General features: G+C 50.6%; 1 protein-coding gene across 2 annotated transcripts in view; it reads left to right on the top strand.

Annotated features, from left to right (window-relative positions):
- The window catches only part of DOCK1 (dedicator of cytokinesis 1), a 345,405-nt gene that overhangs the window by 292,899 nt on the left and 34,121 nt on the right, over nt 1–18,385 (top strand). For both annotated transcript variants that reach the window (XM_037496903.2, XM_037496902.2), the window contains exons 34-38: nt 9,810–9,895; nt 10,085–10,241; nt 13,972–14,012; nt 15,115–15,205; nt 17,937–18,056. In XM_037496903.2, the coding sequence (XP_037352800.1) occupies nt 9,810–9,895; nt 10,085–10,241; nt 13,972–14,012; nt 15,115–15,205; nt 17,937–18,056 (495 nt within the window). The remainder of the gene's footprint in view (nt 1–9,809; nt 9,896–10,084; nt 10,242–13,971; nt 14,013–15,114; nt 15,206–17,936; nt 18,057–18,385) is intronic.

The following is an 18,385-nucleotide window of genomic DNA, read 5'->3' as shown; positions in this document are numbered from 1 at the left end:
CACTAGGGTTTTCGGTGAGTTGGCGAAACCCTGTGTTAAGACACTTAGCAGCCCATGCCCAGTGCAGGGCTGCCCAGCTCTGGGTGCTCACTGGCACCCCATCATGAGCCAAGTGACTTGTGTAGACCGTCCCAAAGCCTCTGACCTGGTGCCACAGAGGCCAGGCGCTTCCCAGATGCCTGGACAGGGCAGGCCTGGCCGTGCATGGATATACGTGGTGACCTGGATGCAAATCTGATCCTCAGAGAAATGGTGCATCGCGGGCGAAGGGAACATGGAGAGGCTCTGGCTCTTGTTTGCCTCCTACCCGCAGCCTTTCCGGCTACTTCCTGTGGCCTCGCACTGCTCCTGGGTTGTGGGTGACCAGGGCCGGGAGGTGTGGGCCAGGGCAGCACACCTGGGCACCTGGGCCCACAGAGCATGGGGTGGGCACATATGTAAATGCAGGCCCTGGGCCCAGAAGCGCGGGTAACAGGGGCCTTCAGCTCTGGCGCTCACGGGGGCATCACTGAGGCTAGGGGCTCGGTTGCTGTGTCTGGTCCCTGCTTCAGTATTAAAGGCCTGCGAGAGATACCGAAGGCTCCGAAACCTCTTTCCCCTGTGAGAATCGGCAATGAACCAACACAGCTGGCCTGGCTGGCAGCAGGGCACTGGCAAAGGAGTTAGCCACACCCTTCACTCCAGGACTCTTACGTTGGAGCCAGTGATCCATGGTTGACTGGGGCGATGAGAGGCCTATGTCTGGTTCCTTCCTCATTTAACTGAATTAACATCCGTGTCAATACCTCCCAGGTGCACCCCACACCACACCACCCACACACACCCCACATGCACCGCACAGACATACACACCACACAGAACAGCACACCCAGAACACAGCATATGTGGCTTGTGCTTCTTATTTGCAAAGGGCTGTTGGCATCAGATATTTAGAGATGCTCCCTTCGATATCCTGAGTTTGACGCTGGATATTTTTTTTTTTTTTTTTTTTAAAATATTATTAAATTTTATTTTTATATTCCCCCATACAATTGCAAACGCCCCATTCTGACCCCAATCCTTCCCCTCCCGCCCCCACCCCCAAAAAGTGTCTCTGGTTCATAGTTTTTTGTTGATTTTGATTTTCACTTTCTTATATTCATTTTCCTGGTCCTTATTTAAGTTTTCTAGATTTCTGCTATGAGTGAGACCATCCGGTATTTTTCTTTTTCTTTTGCTTATTTCGCTGAGCATGATCCCTTCCAGTGCCATCCATGTTGCTGCAAATTGCATGTGTTTATCTTTTTTGAATGCTGAGTAATATTCCTGGTATATATGTACCACATCTTCTTGATCCAGTCATCTATTTTTTGGGCATTTGGGTTGTTTCCAAAGCTTAGCTATTGTAAACAGTGCTGCTATAAACATAGGAGTGCAGGTGTCTTTGGAATTGATGTTTCTGTGTCTTTGGGTAAATACTAGGAGTGGAATTGCTGGATCATATGGAAGCTCTATGTTTAGTAGGTCCAGAAATCTCCACACAGCTCTCCATAGTGGTTGGACCAGTTTGCACTCCCACCAACAGTGCACAAGAGTTCCTTTTTCTCCACATCTCGCCAACATTTGTTTGTTGCTAGTTTTTTTAATATGTCCATTCTCACTGGTGTGAGATGGTATCTCATGGTAGTTTTGATTTGCATTTCCCTGATTACAAGTGATGTTGAACATTTTTTCATATGTCTGTTTGCCATTTGCATTTCTCTTCAGAGAAGTTCTTTTTAGCTCTTCTGCCATTTTTTTGACTGGATTATTTTCTTTGTTGTTGCTGAGTCTCATCAGCTCTTGGCAGATTTTTGTGATCAGTCTTTATCATTAGTGTTGGGTGCAAAAATGTTCTCCCAGTTGGTGGGGTTTTCTCTTTGTTTTTGTTATTGTCTCTTTTGCTGTGCAGAAGCTCTTTAATTTGATGTAGTCCCAGCTGTTTATCTTTCTCTTCACTATCACTGCTTTGGGTGATGTGTCTGTAAAGATGTCTTTGCTGTGCAAATCCCGTAGTGTTTCGCCTATATTTCCTTCTATGTATTTTATGGTTTCAGGTCTTATGTCTAGTTCTTTAATCCATTTTGAGTGATTTTTGTGTATGGGTGTGAGGTAGTGGTCAAGCTTCATTCTTTTGCATGTAGCGACCAGTTTTCCCAGCACCATTTATTGAACAAACTTTTTTGCTCCAATGCATAGTCTTTGCTCCTTGTCAAGATTAGTTGACCATAAATCTGTGGGTTTATTTCTGGATTTTCTATTCGATTCCATTGGTCTGTATGTCTGTTCTTGTTCAATACCATGCAGTTTTGATGATTATGGCTTTGTAGTATAGTTTGAAGTCTGGGAGTGTGATGCCTCCATTTCCTTCTTTTTTTTTCAGTAGAGCTTTGGCTATTCGGGGTTTTTGGTGATTCCATATGAATTTCATCAATAATTGTTCTATTTCTTTGAAGAATGCCATTGAGATTTTGATTGGAATAGCATTGAATCTGTATATTGCTTTTGGTAGGAATGGCCATTTTAATAATGTTTATTCTTCCAATCCATGAGCAGGGGATGTCTTTCCATTTCTTTGTGTCTTCTTCTATTTCTTTTAACAGTGTTTTATAGTTTTCTTTGTATAGGTCCTTTACCTCTTTTGTTAGATTTTTCCCAAATATTTGATTTTTTTTTGTTTCGATAATAAGGGGTGGTTTTTTTGATTTCTTCTTCTTCAGATTTATTGTTTGTGTATAGGAAGGCTACTGACTTTTGCGTGTTGATTTGTATCCTGCCACTTTACTGAACTGATTGATGAGTTGAATTAGTTTTTCTGTGGAGATTTTGGGGTTCTCTATGTATATTATCATATCATCTGCAAATAGTGATAGTTTGACTTCTTCTTTTCCTATTTGGATTCCTTGGATGTCTTTCTCTTGTTATTTGCTCTGGCTAGGACTTCTAGTATTATATTGAAAAGCAGTGGTGAGAGTGGACATCCTTGTCTTGTTCCAGATCTTAATGGAATTGCTCTCAGTTTTCACCATTGAGAATGATACTGGCTGTTGGCTTGTCATAGATGGCCTTTATGATGTTGAGGTATGTTCCTTGTATCCCAAGAATTTCAAGGGCTTTTATCATGAATGGGTGTTGCACTTTGTCGAAAGCTTTCTCAGCATCTATTGATATTATCATATGGTTTTTATATTTCTTTTGTTGATGTGTTGGATAACGTTGATTGATTTTCGGATGTTAACACATCCTTGTGCCCTGGAATGAATCCAACTTGGTCGTGGTGAATTATCTTATGGATACATTGTTGGATTCTGATAGCTAAAATTTTATTGAGGATTTTTGCATCAGTGTTCATTAGGGAGATTGGCCTATAGTTTTTCCCTTTTTTGTGTTGTCCTTATTCAGGTTTTGGTATTAGTGTAATATTGGCTTCATAGAACGTGTTTGGTATTGTCCTTCCTTCTCAATTTTTGGAAGAGTTTGTGAAGGATAGGCACTAATTCGTCTCTGAATGTTTGGTAGAATTCATTTGTAAATCCATCAGGTCCTGGGCTTTTTGTTTTTGGGGAGGTTTTTAATTACCATTTCAATTTCGCTGCTTGTAATTGGTCTGTTTAGGTGTTCTATTTCTTCTTTATCTAGCTTTGGGTGATTGTAGAGTTGTAGGAATTGTCCATCTCCTCTAGATTGTTGAACTTGTTTCCATATAACTGTTTCATAGTAGTTACTGATTATTCTTTGATTTCTGCTGTGTCCGTTGTGATTTCTCCTCTTTCATTTATGATTCTGTGTATTTGTGCTTTCTCCCTTTTTTCCTTTGTGAGCCTGGCTAGGGGTTTGTCTATTTTATTTATTTTTTCAAAGAACCAGCTCTTGGTTTCATTGATCTTTTGGATTGTTTTTTTAGTTTCAATTTCATTTATTTCTGCTTTGGTTTTTATTATTTCTTTTCTTCTACTGGTTCTGGGGTTTTTTTGTTGTTCTTTTCTAGATCTTTGAGCTTCGAGATTAGGTTGTTTCTCTTGAGTTCTTTCTTGTTTTTTGATGTGAGCTTCTATTGCTATTATTTTTCCTCTTATTACTGCTTTTGCTGCATCCCATACATTTAGGATATTGGTGTCCTCTTGTCATTCAATTCAAGAATTTTTTAATTTCTTCTTTGATCTCCTCGTTAGTTCCAGTGGTCTTCCAGTATGTGGCTTTTAATCTCATGAGGTAGGATAGTTCCTTGCCTTCTTTTATGATTTATTTAGTTTGATGCCTTCGTGGTCAGAAAAGATGGTTGGTATATGATTTCAATCTGGTGTATCTGTTGATGTTTGTCTTGTGCCCCAGTATGTGATCGATCCTGGAGAATGATCCGTGTGCGCTTGAGAAGAATGTGTACTCCGTTTTTTTTGGGTTTAGTGTTCTATAGATGTCTGTTAAGCCCAAATGCTCTAGGTCCTTATTTAGAGCTTTAGTTTCTTTACCTATTTTTTGTCTTGTTGATCTATCCATTGTTGATAGTGGTGTGTTGAAGTCTCCACTACATATGTGTTTTCTCTGATGTCTGTTTTCAGAGAGGACAACAGTTGTCTGATATATTTTGGTGCTCTTTCGTTTGGTGAGTATATGTTAATGAGTGTTATTTCTTCTTGAAGTATTGTCCCCTTAATCATAATGTAGTGACCATTGGGGTCTCTTTTTATTTTTTTGAGTTTGAAGTCTGTTTTATCTGATATAAGTATAGCTGTTCCTGCTTTCTTTTTTGGCCATTTGCTTGTAGGATTGTTTTCCATCCTTTGACTTTGAGCCTATTTTATCTTTTGTAGCTAAATGTGTTTCCTGGAGACAGCAAAAGGTTGGTTTTGTTTCTTAATCCAGGCTGCAACTCTGTGTCTTTTTATTGAAGAGTTTAGTCATTTACATTTAGAGTTAATATTGATATGTTAGCATCTGTATTTGCCATTATGTTTGTCTTTCCTTTGATTATTTATTATTCTTTTAATAACTTTTTTTTTTTTTTTTGGTCTTCTTTCGTTGTTATTCGTCCCTCTGAGGTTCTGGCTTTAGGATTCCTTGTAGTATTTTTTGGAGTGGGGGTTTAGTCGCAATGAAATTCCGGAGTTTCTCTTTGTCTGGGAGGTCCATATTCTTTCTTCATGGAGGAAAGAGAGCTTTGCGGGCTAGAGTATTCTTGGTTGGCATCTTTTCTTGGAGTCTGTTGACTATGTCTCCACTCTCTCCTGCCCGTAGTGTTTCTTCAGAGAAGTCTGATGGTCAGCCTGATTGGTTTTCCTTTGAATGTTATCTGTTTCTTCCCTCTTGTCAGCTTCATTATTTTCCTTGTCCTGGCTTCTTGGGAGCTTTACTATTATGTGTCTTGCTGTGTTTTTCCTTTCATCGTGGAAGTTTGGTGTTCTTCTTGCTTCTTGTATATCAATTTTCAGCTCCTTCTCATTTGGGAGTTCTCTTCAATTATATCCATGAATATTTTCTCTGTTCCTACATCTCTCTCCTCTCCTTCTGGAATTCCTATAACTCTTATATTTCCTTTCCTCATGGAGTCAGATAGTTCCCGAAGTCTTTCTTCATTCTTTTTCCTTCGTACTTCTCTTTCCTTTTCTGTTTTGGTTCTTTTTATTTCTGTGTCTTCAAGATTACTTACTCGTTCTTCCATTTCATCTATTCTGCTTTCATTGCTTTTCCCAGAGTTCTTTAGTTCCTCCATTAATTCTTTGATCTCCTGCATTTCTCTTACTTCCCTCTTTAGGGACTCAATTTCCTTCTTCTGATCTATCACTTTTTTAATCATGGCAATTTTAAATTCTCTTTCTGGAAGGCTCAGAAGTTCTTCCAAGTTGCTGTCGTTGCAATCTGGGGAGTGGTTTTCTTTTTGTGGTGTGCTTCTTTCTGAGGAGTTTTTAGGTTGCGTGTGGTTCTTCTACTCCCTACTGTCTGTTTTCTAATTGTCGTATGCGTTTGGGACACTGTGTTGCTCGGACTGACTGACATCTTGGGTGAACTTCTCCGCTCCCCTCTGGCTCTTCCAGGAGCCATCTCTGTCTTCTGGGGGAGCTTTCTGCTGGTTTTAGGCAGTTTTTACTGAAGAAATGTCCCTGTTCTCAAATGGCGAAGCGGGATGCAGTCCCTGCGCCTCCGGTTTCAGGCACACTCTTCTGCGCACCTGGTCTGCCCCGGACGTGGGTGCCTGCTCCCTCTGTGGGCTCAGACTGCTGGTCGGAAGGGGCCTGGCGTGGAATAACTTCCCGGCTGGCCACTGGGTCCTCCAGAAACCTTCTGCCCTTTCAAGCAGTCTTAAGAAATGTCCTGTTTTATAGGGTGTTAGTGACTTTTTTTTTTTCCTGGTCGCTAGGTGGCGCCAGAGATCTCTCCTATTGTCCTTGGGGGGCTGTTTTTCGCCTCCCCCCACCCCGTGGGACAGAGAACAGAGCGGGAATGGTAGGGTACACCTCAACAGCTTTGGGGTGCTGTGTCTGCCTTGTGCCCCACCGTCGTGGAGAAACCACGCCCCGAATTTTCGTGCCCCGGGTCTCAGTTCAAAGCCCTCAGTTCCAGGACGCGGGCTGTAGCCCAGTTCAGTGGGCGCGGGAATGGCGCCTTTTGCACCGCTCCCGTGCCCGGGCGCCTGGTTCCTGCTCACTCAGGGAGGGACCTTCACCTCAGTGAGGACCTCCGCGCGTCTCCCCGCAAGCCTAGGTAGTCTCCCCGCAAGCCTAGGTCGCAGGCGCGGGGACCTGGGCAGCCGCGATCCAGGTCTGCACTTGCTTTTCAAGTGCGCTGAGTGCGCCGCGTTTCCGCGCCAGCTTACCGGCAGCCCGGGCTGGGTGCGCGTCTCCCGGGGTCTTTGTTCTTCTCTATTGGCGCCCGGAGCCGTTCGCTCACCGCCGCGGCGGATCCTGCAGGGTTCGCCTCAGCTCCCGTTCACGGGGTGTGGTGGCTGCAATAGTTCCTTTCCACGCACAGTCCTGCTTGCTGCGTCGTTTGTTCTTGTGGGCCGTTTTGGTTTGTTGTTTCCTCCTCTCTGCCGGTCGGAGAGTGCCGCCTCTGTGGGCGGGGGAGGGGAGCAGGGTTCTGTGCTTCCCTCCCTTCTAGTCCTCTTTTATGGCCACTTTCTTCTTCGGGCAGTTCGCTGGCGTCACCCGTTTATCTTCCGTGTCCCAGTTCTCACTGGGACCTGCCGCTTTTCCTCCCTATTCACTTTTTTTAATGGGAGATCTTACTGGCAGCGTCTCCTCGCCGCCATGTTGCTCCGCCCCCTCCGACGCTGGATATTTTTGCAGCAATATTGGTGATTCAGAAAACAGAGGAAAATGCAGTGATTCTGCTTGTCACGTGAGTGAGCTTCTGCCACCTTTGGAGCATGCAGTAAACCCTTGCTAATTTTATCCCAACCACCACAGAACCCCGCTGCAGATTACCAGAAAGCTTTTTTTTTTTTTTTTTTTTTTAATGAAACCAGCTCTGTTCTATCAGCAAATGCGCCTTCTGCAGTTTATTTGGACATGACAGCTTAATTCTGATTGTGATAACAGTCCGCAGCACACCAGCAAATTGATTCTAGGACGCTGTGTAAAAATGATGGGGCCCCGGAATCGGAGGCTGCTCACAGGTCTCTGCTTGCTGAAAAGCCGAAGCGGGTTGGCAGGTGTTTGTGCAAATTACTCCGTTTAGACTAGAGGTTAGTAAAATTAGAATCAGCTGTGTTCTTCTGATTTACTTATCATTCAGCCACTCTTTTTAGAAAACATTAAATTCATCAGTCAAAATTTGATAAGCAGCATACTTGCGGGTGGCAGCTTCCTAGCGCCCTGTTTGTGACAGCGGGGTTTGTGCGGAAGCAGAGAAAACATCCGTCTTCACAAAGTGGGCTCCAAGCTCAGAGCCCCCTGGTGAACCAGTGATGAGCTGCTTGAAACCCGGGTGTGCGCCTGGCAGGGCGGGGCCTGCTTGTCCTCTGCAGGCTTCCTCCCCCTGGGCAGTCACCCATGTTCTCACTTAACTGAGCCCCATTTTGCATCCCCATGATTTGTTTTAAAAAATCAGCACTCGCCCAACCCTTGACTTTCGGTGTTCCGGGAGATGGGGCTGCCTTGAAATGCCAGTCTGGGGCTTGTCGGAAGTAATCGCCCTTTTTCTGGATCCCAAAAGGCACCACCTTTTGCAAAATCCTTTTCTATAAAAAGCAGAGTGGGTGAGTCTCAAAAAGTGATTTTATAGTAAAAGTCCTTATCACAAGCTGCTCTTTTTCACTAGAGCCTCCTCTGTGTTCCTAAAACCCCTGAACTTCTCGACCAAACCGGATCAGAAAGCAGGTATTGACTTGGGGGGGAGACGGGAATCAGGGAGACAGCGGCCGTGACCCGCCACGGTCCCTGCTTCTGGGATGTCGCCCAGCGGTTGCTGTCAACACTGATGGGTTCTCCTCCCCCGTCCTGTCCTGTTTCACCGTGGCCCGGGGGAAGTGTGGCCTGGGCAGCGCGGCCCCATCAAGGCCAGGCGGGCCTGGTCTCGGCGGCTCTTCCCTGGTCTCGCCAACCGGCACCTTCTGCTTCCCCACCATCCGCCCCCACCTCCCATAACAAACATGGCTGACACGTTACCCCGCCCAGATCTGGTTTTCTTGGGGCTCTAGCCATACAGCCACCCCAAGGCTCGTCCGTTCCCCGGAGCCCTGACTCGGGTGCTGGTCCAGATGCTGGGATCCAGCAGTGACCCAGAGGGAAAAAATTCTCCCTCACAGCTTAAATTCCTATGGGATCCTCATAACAGTGGGGGATGTGGGGACCTGGGGAAGTAACATCTGAGCATCTTTTTTAAAGGGACCCCGAGACCCGTGCCTACGAGCCACATGCACTTGCTGTCTGAACCCCGAATTCAGTTGTTGCTCCCTTCAGTCCTTTGTCAATTTCTTTCAGCGCTGGGAGGCCAGCCCCTCTCTACGGGAACTAACACTCTCGCGGCCCTGCCTTGTTCCTGGCCTGGGCCCCTGGGGAGCCACAGGGCTCTCTGCAACCCGAGCCAGAATCCCAGCTCTGAGTCCTGCCAGGCCCGGGGACTAGGCAGCCAGGATGCGGGCCCATGGCCATCAGGATCAAAGTGGTTCTTTCCAGTCTGTGAGCAAGGGGTTCATGGCCCCCATGAATGTATCTTGGAGAATTGCTCAACAGTGGATTTTTCTTGAAGCGGGGAGTGGCGGGTGGGGTGGGGGTCGGAGAGACAACTAGCCAGTTCCAAGGATGCTTCCCACCAGGGTGCTCTGGAAATGCAATCTCAAACTTCAGGGCGTTCAAGGGCGTCTGGAGATGGCCCCTCTGAGGGCTTCGAGAACTTGCCCTCTCTTTTTTTTGTTTTTTCACCCAAACTGAGAGGTCTCGCTGTGGATGAGTGGCAGCCACGTGGCCTTGGATGTTTCCAGACAGCAGAGAACGCTGCTGGCCGGTGAAACGCCGTCTTTTCTTTCCAGGAGCCACGAGCTAAGTCGGGTGTTTGGTTCATAGCGACGAGCTCGAGATGTGTTTTCTTGCTGCGTCTCCGTTGTGTCCCCTGCGGTTTCCTTGTCTTTCCCTGGGCCCTGCTCCTGCTCTTGGACGTGCTGCTCAGGCGCCATCACCCGGGGGCACGGGACGTGCCCCACAGCGGGACGTCGGGGCGCCCCCCAAGAGAAGTCGGCTCCCGGGGCGGGGCGACCGCCTGACGCGGTGTCCTCCGGCTCGCGTGCTCTTGACGCCCAAGTCCTGCAACGGCGCATCCGCCCTGCGATGACTTACGCTTCCTCTGCTTAATTATAGTTTGAAAATGAGATCATCACCAAGCTGGATCATGAAGTGGAGGGAGGCAGAGGAGACGAGCAGTACAAAGTGCTATTTGATAAAATGTAAGTGTTGCTGCACAGTGGGATTTATGTCAGCGTGGGGGGGGGGAGACTGTAATTAGACTCCAGTGAACTTTGTAGCCCAGATATAATTAAAATGTGTTAATAATGGGAATATTCCAGCGCACACCAGCGTCGAGTTTCTTTCTCTGCGCGTGATTAACCAGGTGCGTGTCGTGCCTTGTGCCGCAGCCTCCTGGAGCACTGCCGGAAGCACAAGTACCTCGCCAAGACCGGGGAGACGTTCGTCAAGCTGGTGGTGCGCCTGATGGAGCGGCTCCTGGACTACAGGACCATCATGCACGACGAGAACAAGGAGAACCGCATGAGCTGCACCGTCAACGTGCTGGTGAGGACGCCGCTGAGGGAACCCTGTCTTCGCGGGCGCCAGCCCTGGGGCCCTCGAGTCCCAAAGTCTGGTGGCAGCTGGCCGGGGGTGGGGTCCCCTGCTTGCCCCCAGTCTGGGCAGAAAGGGGTAAGGGGCACTGTCTGCAGAGCCCCCCTAGAAGGGTCTGTCGAGTCCTGGCCCCCCAAGTGTCTTTGCTTTGTTCTTCCTTCCTGTGGCTTCGGGCGCTGCATCTCCCTGCCCTGTCACCAGCAGCTCCCTCGTGGCACAGGTCGCTGGTACGTTAACTGCATCCTTGGTCCTCACAGGCGACTATAAGAGGGTACCATGCCCTCAGCAGGGAGAATGGGGATCCATCCCCGAGAGAAATAGCCACACCCCGATTCTCAGAACCTGCAAATGTGGATCACTCGGATACAAGGGTCCTTGCGGGTGTAACCAAGGGCGCTAGAGCATCCTGGGCTGGGGGCGGCGCTAATCCCATCGCCACGAGTTCTCGTGGGAGAAAAGGAGGTGACTAGGATGGCAGACTTGGGGGATTATCAGGCTGGTTGTGGAGACTGGCTGTGACCGACATGCTCAGGGCTCTGAAGTGGAAGGAGGCTTGATGCAAAGCACGTGGGCAATGTAAGCAGCGATGGAAACTCTCAGAAAGAATCAAAATGAAATGCTCAAAATCCAGAGCACTAGCAGAACGCAGAGACTTCAGGTCTCACCGTGGACCCGACACCCGAGGGAGCCCCATGAACTCGGAACCTCTGCACGTGTTTGCGAGCCCCGTGTATGCTCAGGCAGCTGTCCGCACCAGCCCTGCGCCCGGCCTCCACTCTGCTAGCCTCGACTCCACCTGGGACAGGTGTGCACGAGCTCCCAGGGAAGCTGCCCACCTTCAACGCCAGACCAGCCTGGCCCTCACTCCTCCTCCGGTCCTGCCTCTGTCTAAGCAACGTGCCTTGGCAGGGCCACCGAGGTTAAATAGCAACCAGTACTTTAACACGGAGAGAAAAGGATCGCTCTTCCCAGTCAGTCCCTAGCGCTGCCTGGTTTTCAGGGGGTCAGCAGGCTGCTGACCAGGGGATGGGCCCCAGCGTCCATGGCCGAGATGAGTGTGTTTTATGCACAATCACACCTGCTCACCTGGACACACAGTCTGGCGGGGAGTGGTGATGTGCCCTGAGCCGGGTCTTTTGTCACCTGAACAAGCTTTTGTCTTTTGTCACCTGAACGGCTCTCCCTGCAGTCACAGTGCCTGGCGCTGAGGTGTGTCCCTCCACCCACGTGTGTCCCTCCGCCTTCCTAGCTGTGCCGCCATCAGTCCCCCCACCTGGGGCCCGGCGTCTGCCTGCAGGAGCCCTGCGCTCCTCTCCTGCAGCTGCAGGAGGATCAGAGGACCCCAGCCTGTCACGGTTCTGTTATTAAAAAGAATAGCATCTGTGGATTAAAGAAAAACAAGAAAACGGGAGCTTTGCGGCGGGGCGTTTCATCTCTAAGCATCCTCAGCCCAACTCCCATTCAGTCACAGAAGCGGAAAGACAGACACAGCCTCTAGTCCGCTTTTCCTTTCCTTCTGGAATTTGTCTGATGAGCCGTTGGCTCCAGATGAATATGTCTTTACATTTTCAGGTGAATGTGATACATAAAAACATAATAGAGATAAATTAAATGTACTCAGTTTATCGCTAAGCAGAAATCGCCTTGAAATCCTAGAGTTAAAAATCAAGCACGCGGGCTGGAGGAGGTCCTTCAGGCCCGTTGCCTCTCTCCCTAGAACAGCTGTGGTTTCGAAACACGGGGTGAGTGGAACGTCCTCCGCTGCGTGGGCCCAAGGCCCTGCTCGTCCTAAGATTTCAAAACACAGGAATTAAAATCAAAAAGTAAGAGACGTGAGTGCAGCCCAGTGGCCCGACCCCTGAGGTCCCAAAGGCCCCTCCACGGGCCCCTGGGGTCACAGTTCCAAGCTACGAGGCACCGTGGGATGCAGCCTTCCATCGCTGGGGAGCCCCTCTTCCTTCCAGCTGCCGCCCACACAGCCCGTGCCCAGATGAGGAGCGTGACGCAGCTTACAGATGTTCCGAAGGTGAATGAAGACGCGGCTACGAGCCTACGGTTCAGGCTAGAATTCTAAACATCCCCGTGTCTGTTTGAGGCATGAAAGAGTACAAAATCCGAACCGAATCCAAATGCATCTCTGAGCTGTCAGTCCTGACAGCTGTGTGTGGTGGGGGCGGCCCCGCGGCTGCTGGTGGCCGAGTCCGGAGCGCAGCGGACGTCCGTGCTCGAGGGGGGCTTGAACGGGCCGCGGCTGGGCCTGCGGCTGCTGAGCCAGTGGCGGGGCAGGCCCCTGAGCATCTGGACTTTACGTAAGACACGCAAAGGTTTTATATAGAAGTTGGGGTTTGAGATGAGCCTCTTTCTGTCCTGGAGAGGTTTTGAAGTCCTAGGAAGGCAGCGGAACTCGGCGCGGGCAGGAAATAGAAGCAGCTCCACATCTCGCGGCGTGGGAGGAAGGTCGCTGGCGTCCCCGTGGTGCGATTGTGAAGACATGATCAAAAGCTTAGGGAAGGATTAAAAATACGAATGCGAGAGGGTGGTGTGAAGCGTAGCTGGCAAGTGCTGGCGGCTGGGCTTGGAAGGCGGCTCACCCCCTGCCTGGGACGCAGCCGCTCCTGGTGACGCCGCGTCGGGGCTGAAAATACCCCGTGACGTGGCCGTGGCGTGTCGAGGACGTCGGATCCCCAGATGCCGCGGAACCTGAAAATCTTGCTGCGTCTTATTTCCTCTGCCCATATGTCAATTCACTTCAGAGAGATCAATTCTGGAAGCAACGCCTCCTTTTGCTAATGAAATGGAACATCCTGCTTCACCTCACTGGTAATCAATCGTCGCCGTTATGATGCCTCGGGCGCCCGGTGGCGCTGGCTCTGGGTGTCCTGGTCAGGTGCCAGGTGTCACCTTGAAGGTGACCTTGGGGTGGCCACACCCTAGGAATGCTGCGTTCAGCCCCACCCCCACGTCTGATACATGCGCTGGCCGCAGCGGGGGCCTCTGGCTCTGCCTACGTCCCATCTGTGTGCTGCGGCGTCACCTCTGGTCTGCTGGTCTGGCGCCTCCCGGGCCTCCTGCCACGGCTGAGCCCAGCAGGGGACGGCACCGCCCAGGCCCCAGGGTGGCCCTTCCCCCTCCAGCAAGGTGCGATGGTCCCCCCACAACTCTGGGCAGCCACATGTCTGCAGATGGGCCCTGGGGACAGGACAGGGCGACATTGTGTAGGAGACGCCACAGGGGATTTTGCACTCTGTGTGAATTTGTGGTTCTGACCCAAGGAATTGGGCCCACTTGGCTGAGTTTGATGCAAGTTCAGCTACATTGAGCCACTGTTCCTAGCGGTGAGGTGCAGGGGATCACCCCTCTGCAGGTTCAGGGGTGCATTTCTCCCCCAGCAGTTGTATGTGTCACACCATGCCCCCTTTCCCCGGGCGCCCAAGTTCCTGTGCCCCCATATCCCCAAGCCCCCCATGTCCCCTACCCTTGTGTCCCCCACCCCCATGTCCCCATGCCCTGCAGGCCGTGCCTCACCACCCCTCACCCCCACCATTCTGATGTCAGGTCCAAGGGTTTGTTTTGATTTGATTTGATTTCCTTCCTGCTCTTTAAGAACTGTGAGCTTTTAATGTGCACGCGACACCTTTTCAGAACCGCTTTCTTCAATCAGTGTTGTCACTTGGTTTTTCAGAATTTCTACAAAGAAATTGAGAGAGAAGAGATGTACCTAAGGTACGTAGGGGTCCCTCCGCATCCCCGTTACCGCCCCAGCCTCCACCCTTGCGGGGCGTGCTCTGTCCCCCGGGCTGATGCTGCAGGAGCCAGAGCTGAGCTCCCGGCGCTCCCCGGGGGCCTTCACCCTGGCCCAGTCCCTGCCAGTCGCGCCCACTTAGCCGGCTCGGGCAAAGTGGTTATTACCGCAGTGACTGCCACACAGGCTTCACGCCTCCTGGCCGACGCGTGAGGCCCTTTGGAAAAGAGGCAGCGCTGGGGAGTTTCATGGGTCACAGCAGCCACGCGATCAAGGGAGAATTTAGCTTTGGCCGTATGGGGAGCTGGCGACGTCGGCGCTGTCTGTTCATCCCTGCTGATGCCATCCCCGTGCCGTGCTGCCCGCTGGGGTTTTCTCTCCCACTTGCTCTTTTTCCAGAGAGATGGGCAGTGGCTGGCCCCTCTCCTCGTCACGTCTTGGCCCAGTGTCAAATATTTAGCAAGTTACTGCTGGGCAGTTACTACCAGCAGGATTTCCTAACTCGTGACTTCCAAAATAGCTTCATTTTCTCCTTTAAAAAATATACCCTATGAATTTAAGTAACTGGGGGAAACAATAGCTTCTTTTGTCTAAAATATGGGCTGCTTTATTTTAAAAAATAACCTTTCCTTATGGCAGAGATGTCCTTTCGATGACAATCCCTGTGATCCTTGGGGCTTTTTATTCTACGGATTTGTGTGTGAGGGGTTTTTTTGGAGTGCATTTGGCTTCCATGGGGATGAGGCGATCTCCATCAGACACTGTCATCTCATTTCACATGTATGAGCAAAGCTGGAGAAGAGAAGAGAAAACCTGAAATACGATTCTACCTTCTTGTGCCATCCTCATTCTCTGCCTGAAAAAAGCAAACTTAATGTTTTTTTTTTTAAATACAAGTGTATATCATCCTGGCTGGTTTTTCTCAGTGTTTTCTGCACCGAAAGTTTTCAAGGCATGAATTGTGAGCATTGTAAGAAGAAAGTACAGAGATGATTTATTGTGGAAGGTAGACTTTAGCTTTTGCAGGTCTCAACTCAAATTATTTGGTGACATTTCATGAAGGCTGCTGTTTCTCCGTCTCAGGTATTTGTACAAGCTGTGTGACCTCCACAAGGAGTGTGATAACTACACGGAAGCAGCCTACACCCTACTTCTCCATGCAAAGCTTCTGAAGGTAATAAAAATTACCACGCACTTTTATGATTCTGTCATTACAAATTCTAAGAATATTTAAAGTCTTATTTTTCCATGATAAATGTTAGTAAACCCATAACTTAAGATTTTATGGATATTAACTAAATGTCATGATATAAACAAAGATACTTAGATTCAATCCTACTAAATGCAAAAATGCCACAGCAAATTATCGCTCAGCATCGTAAACACCTACCATTGAGTTGTCAGCCACCAGCGGGCTGATGGCTGTTCCTTATTGACGCCAACAGGACTCAGTGACGGTGGGAAGTACTGGCAATGGAAGGATCTCTGTGGTAGAGCAGCTGTGAGATAGGATGAGACATTATCTTCCCAGAGGATGGCAGCCAGAACAGGACTTTTTCCTCTGTAACGTCCCCTGAGTAGCCCTGTTAATCTACCAGGTCATGTCAACCCCCCGCCCGGTCCTCCTGGGCACAGCTCCCCTGCCCAGTACCCCTGGGCACAGGTCAGTTGGGACAACAACCTCAGGCTCTTTTGTTGTGTAGTTGGCTTTGGCATTTTTGTTTGTTTGCTTGTGGTGTCAGATTCTTGCTCTCCCATGTCCAGCTCCTGCAGTTAGTCATGCAGAGTAGACTCAGTGGGTGGATGGTGGGTGGGTGGGTAGTTGGGTAGGTGGGTTAGTAATTGGGTGGGTGAATGGGGGTGTTAGGTGGGTATGTGTGTGGTTAGGGAATTGGGGGTAGGAGGGTGGATAGATGCAAATGTCGGGGATGGGTCAGTGGGTGGGTAGTTAGATGGAGGCCACAAAATGTCCACTTTTATGTTTTAGAACTTAAGCAAGTCATTAGATTATCTTTCCCATGATATCTTATTAAAAATGGGGGAAGTTTGGGCCTCCCCTGGTGGCGCAGCAGTTGAGCGCTGGGCTGTGAGGCTGCCCGCAGCCTCTGCAGCGCCGGTTCGTTCCCCGGCCACCGGCGAGGGTCCCACAAAAATAAAAATAAAAAAAAAATGGGGAAAGTTTGAGCTGGATCAACAAGAATATGCAAGTTCGAATCTAATTGGCCTACTGGGCAGAAAGTCTGCTCATTCATGGAATCCTGTTTCCCAGCTCAGACCCGTCCCCAAAACACCAGAGATGGAGTGAGGGAAACCCGATGCGATTGGGCTAAAAATGGACACTGAGCGAGCCCGCTGGCCGGTGACTGCAGTGGGGGGACACTGGGCTAGGGTTGCGGCTCTGGCCAGAACCTCCCAGACAGTGGCTCCATCCTGACATCTGCAGTGACATCTGTCACACAAATATATCCAGACTACGCCGGAGACATTCAGGAGTCGAGATTTACCTTTTCTAAGTATCAAATGGTCCGTTAGAAGCAAAATACGAGGAGGCTCCGCTCAGCCTGGGTGCCGTATCGGTCGTCACCCCTCCCGCTGGCCCGCACACGTGGATAAAGCGCTCAGGACCGTGATTTATGAGAACGGAGGTTTCAGTTGGTGCATCTGACGCCAGCCATCCCCCCATAAATCCTCGTGGCCTTCATTTGTTCGAAACCCAAATTCCAGTAACAAGGAGCTTTTGCAAATATGAAGATATTTCTTTAACTCACGGGAAATTAAAATGGGGCTGACAAACTGCTCCCTTGAACCATCCGTCTCCCGTCGTGCGCGGCGTTAGCTCATGCGTGTGAATGTAAAATAGACACAGATAGAGACTCGCAGACACACATGCTGTGTACAGAGCGTCTGCGTGGCCGCTGCACTGAGTGCAGACGGTGCTCAGCGCACGAGGGCCTGTCCACTCCCTGCACTGACATTAACGTCCCCCGGGACCCTGGCTTTCCTGGGAATGGGGTACATGCTACCCCTCTCTCTGCATCTCAGCGCAGGGGGCACTGCCCCCCACTGCGGTCCGGGCAGCCTGGAGTCTGTTACTGTCTTTGCAGCGCCCCCAGTGTCCTACCTTAAAACAGGGCCCTTCTTCAGCTCCTGGGCCACACAAGCCCATTTCCTCCACGGAGCCTCAGACCCCCACCCTGTACGTGGCCTTGCCCCCCGAATGGCCTGGGAGTGTCTCTGCGGCGCTTCTCTGCGGCGCTGTGCAGAGGCGCCGTCCTGCATCAGGCTTCCTCCGCCGCACCTGTGGCCTGTGCCAGGATTCCACAGCCGGTTCTCACCAGATGCTGGTGGCGCTGAGCCCTGTGTCAGGGGCGCTGACTACCAGCTTGATTCAGGGGGGCTGTCGAGGGAGCTCACCTCCACTTGGGGGTCCCCTGACTTGCCGAGACCCCTGTGCATCCTTCTCCTTCATCCCACACGCACACAGATGCTACCCAGCCCGGCGTCTGCCGCGAGCTGTGCCCGGCCTGAAGGCCCCAAGACACCTACACGCGTGTGAGGAGCCTGATGGCCTAGCGGGTCCCTCTCTTGTCGCTGGCAGGTGACATCCACGTGCCTTCCTTGCTGTTGGTTAACGTGTAGAGCAGCACGGGACAGGGGGCTCCCGCAGGCGCCAAAGGTCACTGGACCCTAGCTCCTCCTGCATGGGGCCTCATCAGCCTTCCAGAACCTCTGGGTCCACTCCTTAGACCCAACTTTGCCTCCCTTTGGGCCCAGGCACAGGTTTCTGCCCTCGTTCCTGGACCCCGGCGGCCTGGGAACAGCAGCCCCAGGCCCCAGAACCGGCATCTCCCTGGAGAGGAGAGGCCAGCCCGGGCAAGCCCTCACCCGCTGTGCTCTCTCCTCAGTGGTCGGAGGACGTGTGCGTGGCCAACCTCACGCAGCGGGACGGGTACCAGGCCCCCACGCAGGGGCAGCTGAAGGAACAGCTCTACCAAGAAATCATCCACTACTTCGACAAAGGCAAGGTGAGACAACGCGCTGTCTACTGTTTCCCTGGGCGCCTCGCTCGGTGTGGGCACCGTCTGTGGACACGCGGTATCAGCGGGGCCTGGGCGCAGTCAGGCGCACAGTGGAGGTCTGAGGCTTAGTCCTCAGAGGCCGCATCTAGGCAGACATCTTAAAAGAGGAATTGGTCACCCTTAGAGAAGCCAGCCGGAAAGGAAAGGCTGACCCGGGAGACAGTCAGGTCCCTGCCGGAGAGGGCCAGGCTGGACGCTGGCTGGAGGGGCTTCTGGCCACCTGTTCCTTTGAGGGTTGCCGTTTCCCTGCTGTCATGAGACCTAGGGCAGGGCAA

This window comes from Talpa occidentalis, unplaced genomic scaffold, assembly GCF_014898055.3.
Source record: "Talpa occidentalis isolate TD23 unplaced genomic scaffold, MPIMG_talOcc4v2.1 talOcc4.8, whole genome shotgun sequence".
Lineage (NCBI taxonomy): Eukaryota > Metazoa > Chordata > Mammalia > Eulipotyphla > Talpidae > Talpa > Talpa occidentalis.
The sequence above is the reverse complement of the archived record's forward strand: the minus strand, read 5'-3'. Positions and strand labels throughout refer to the sequence as shown.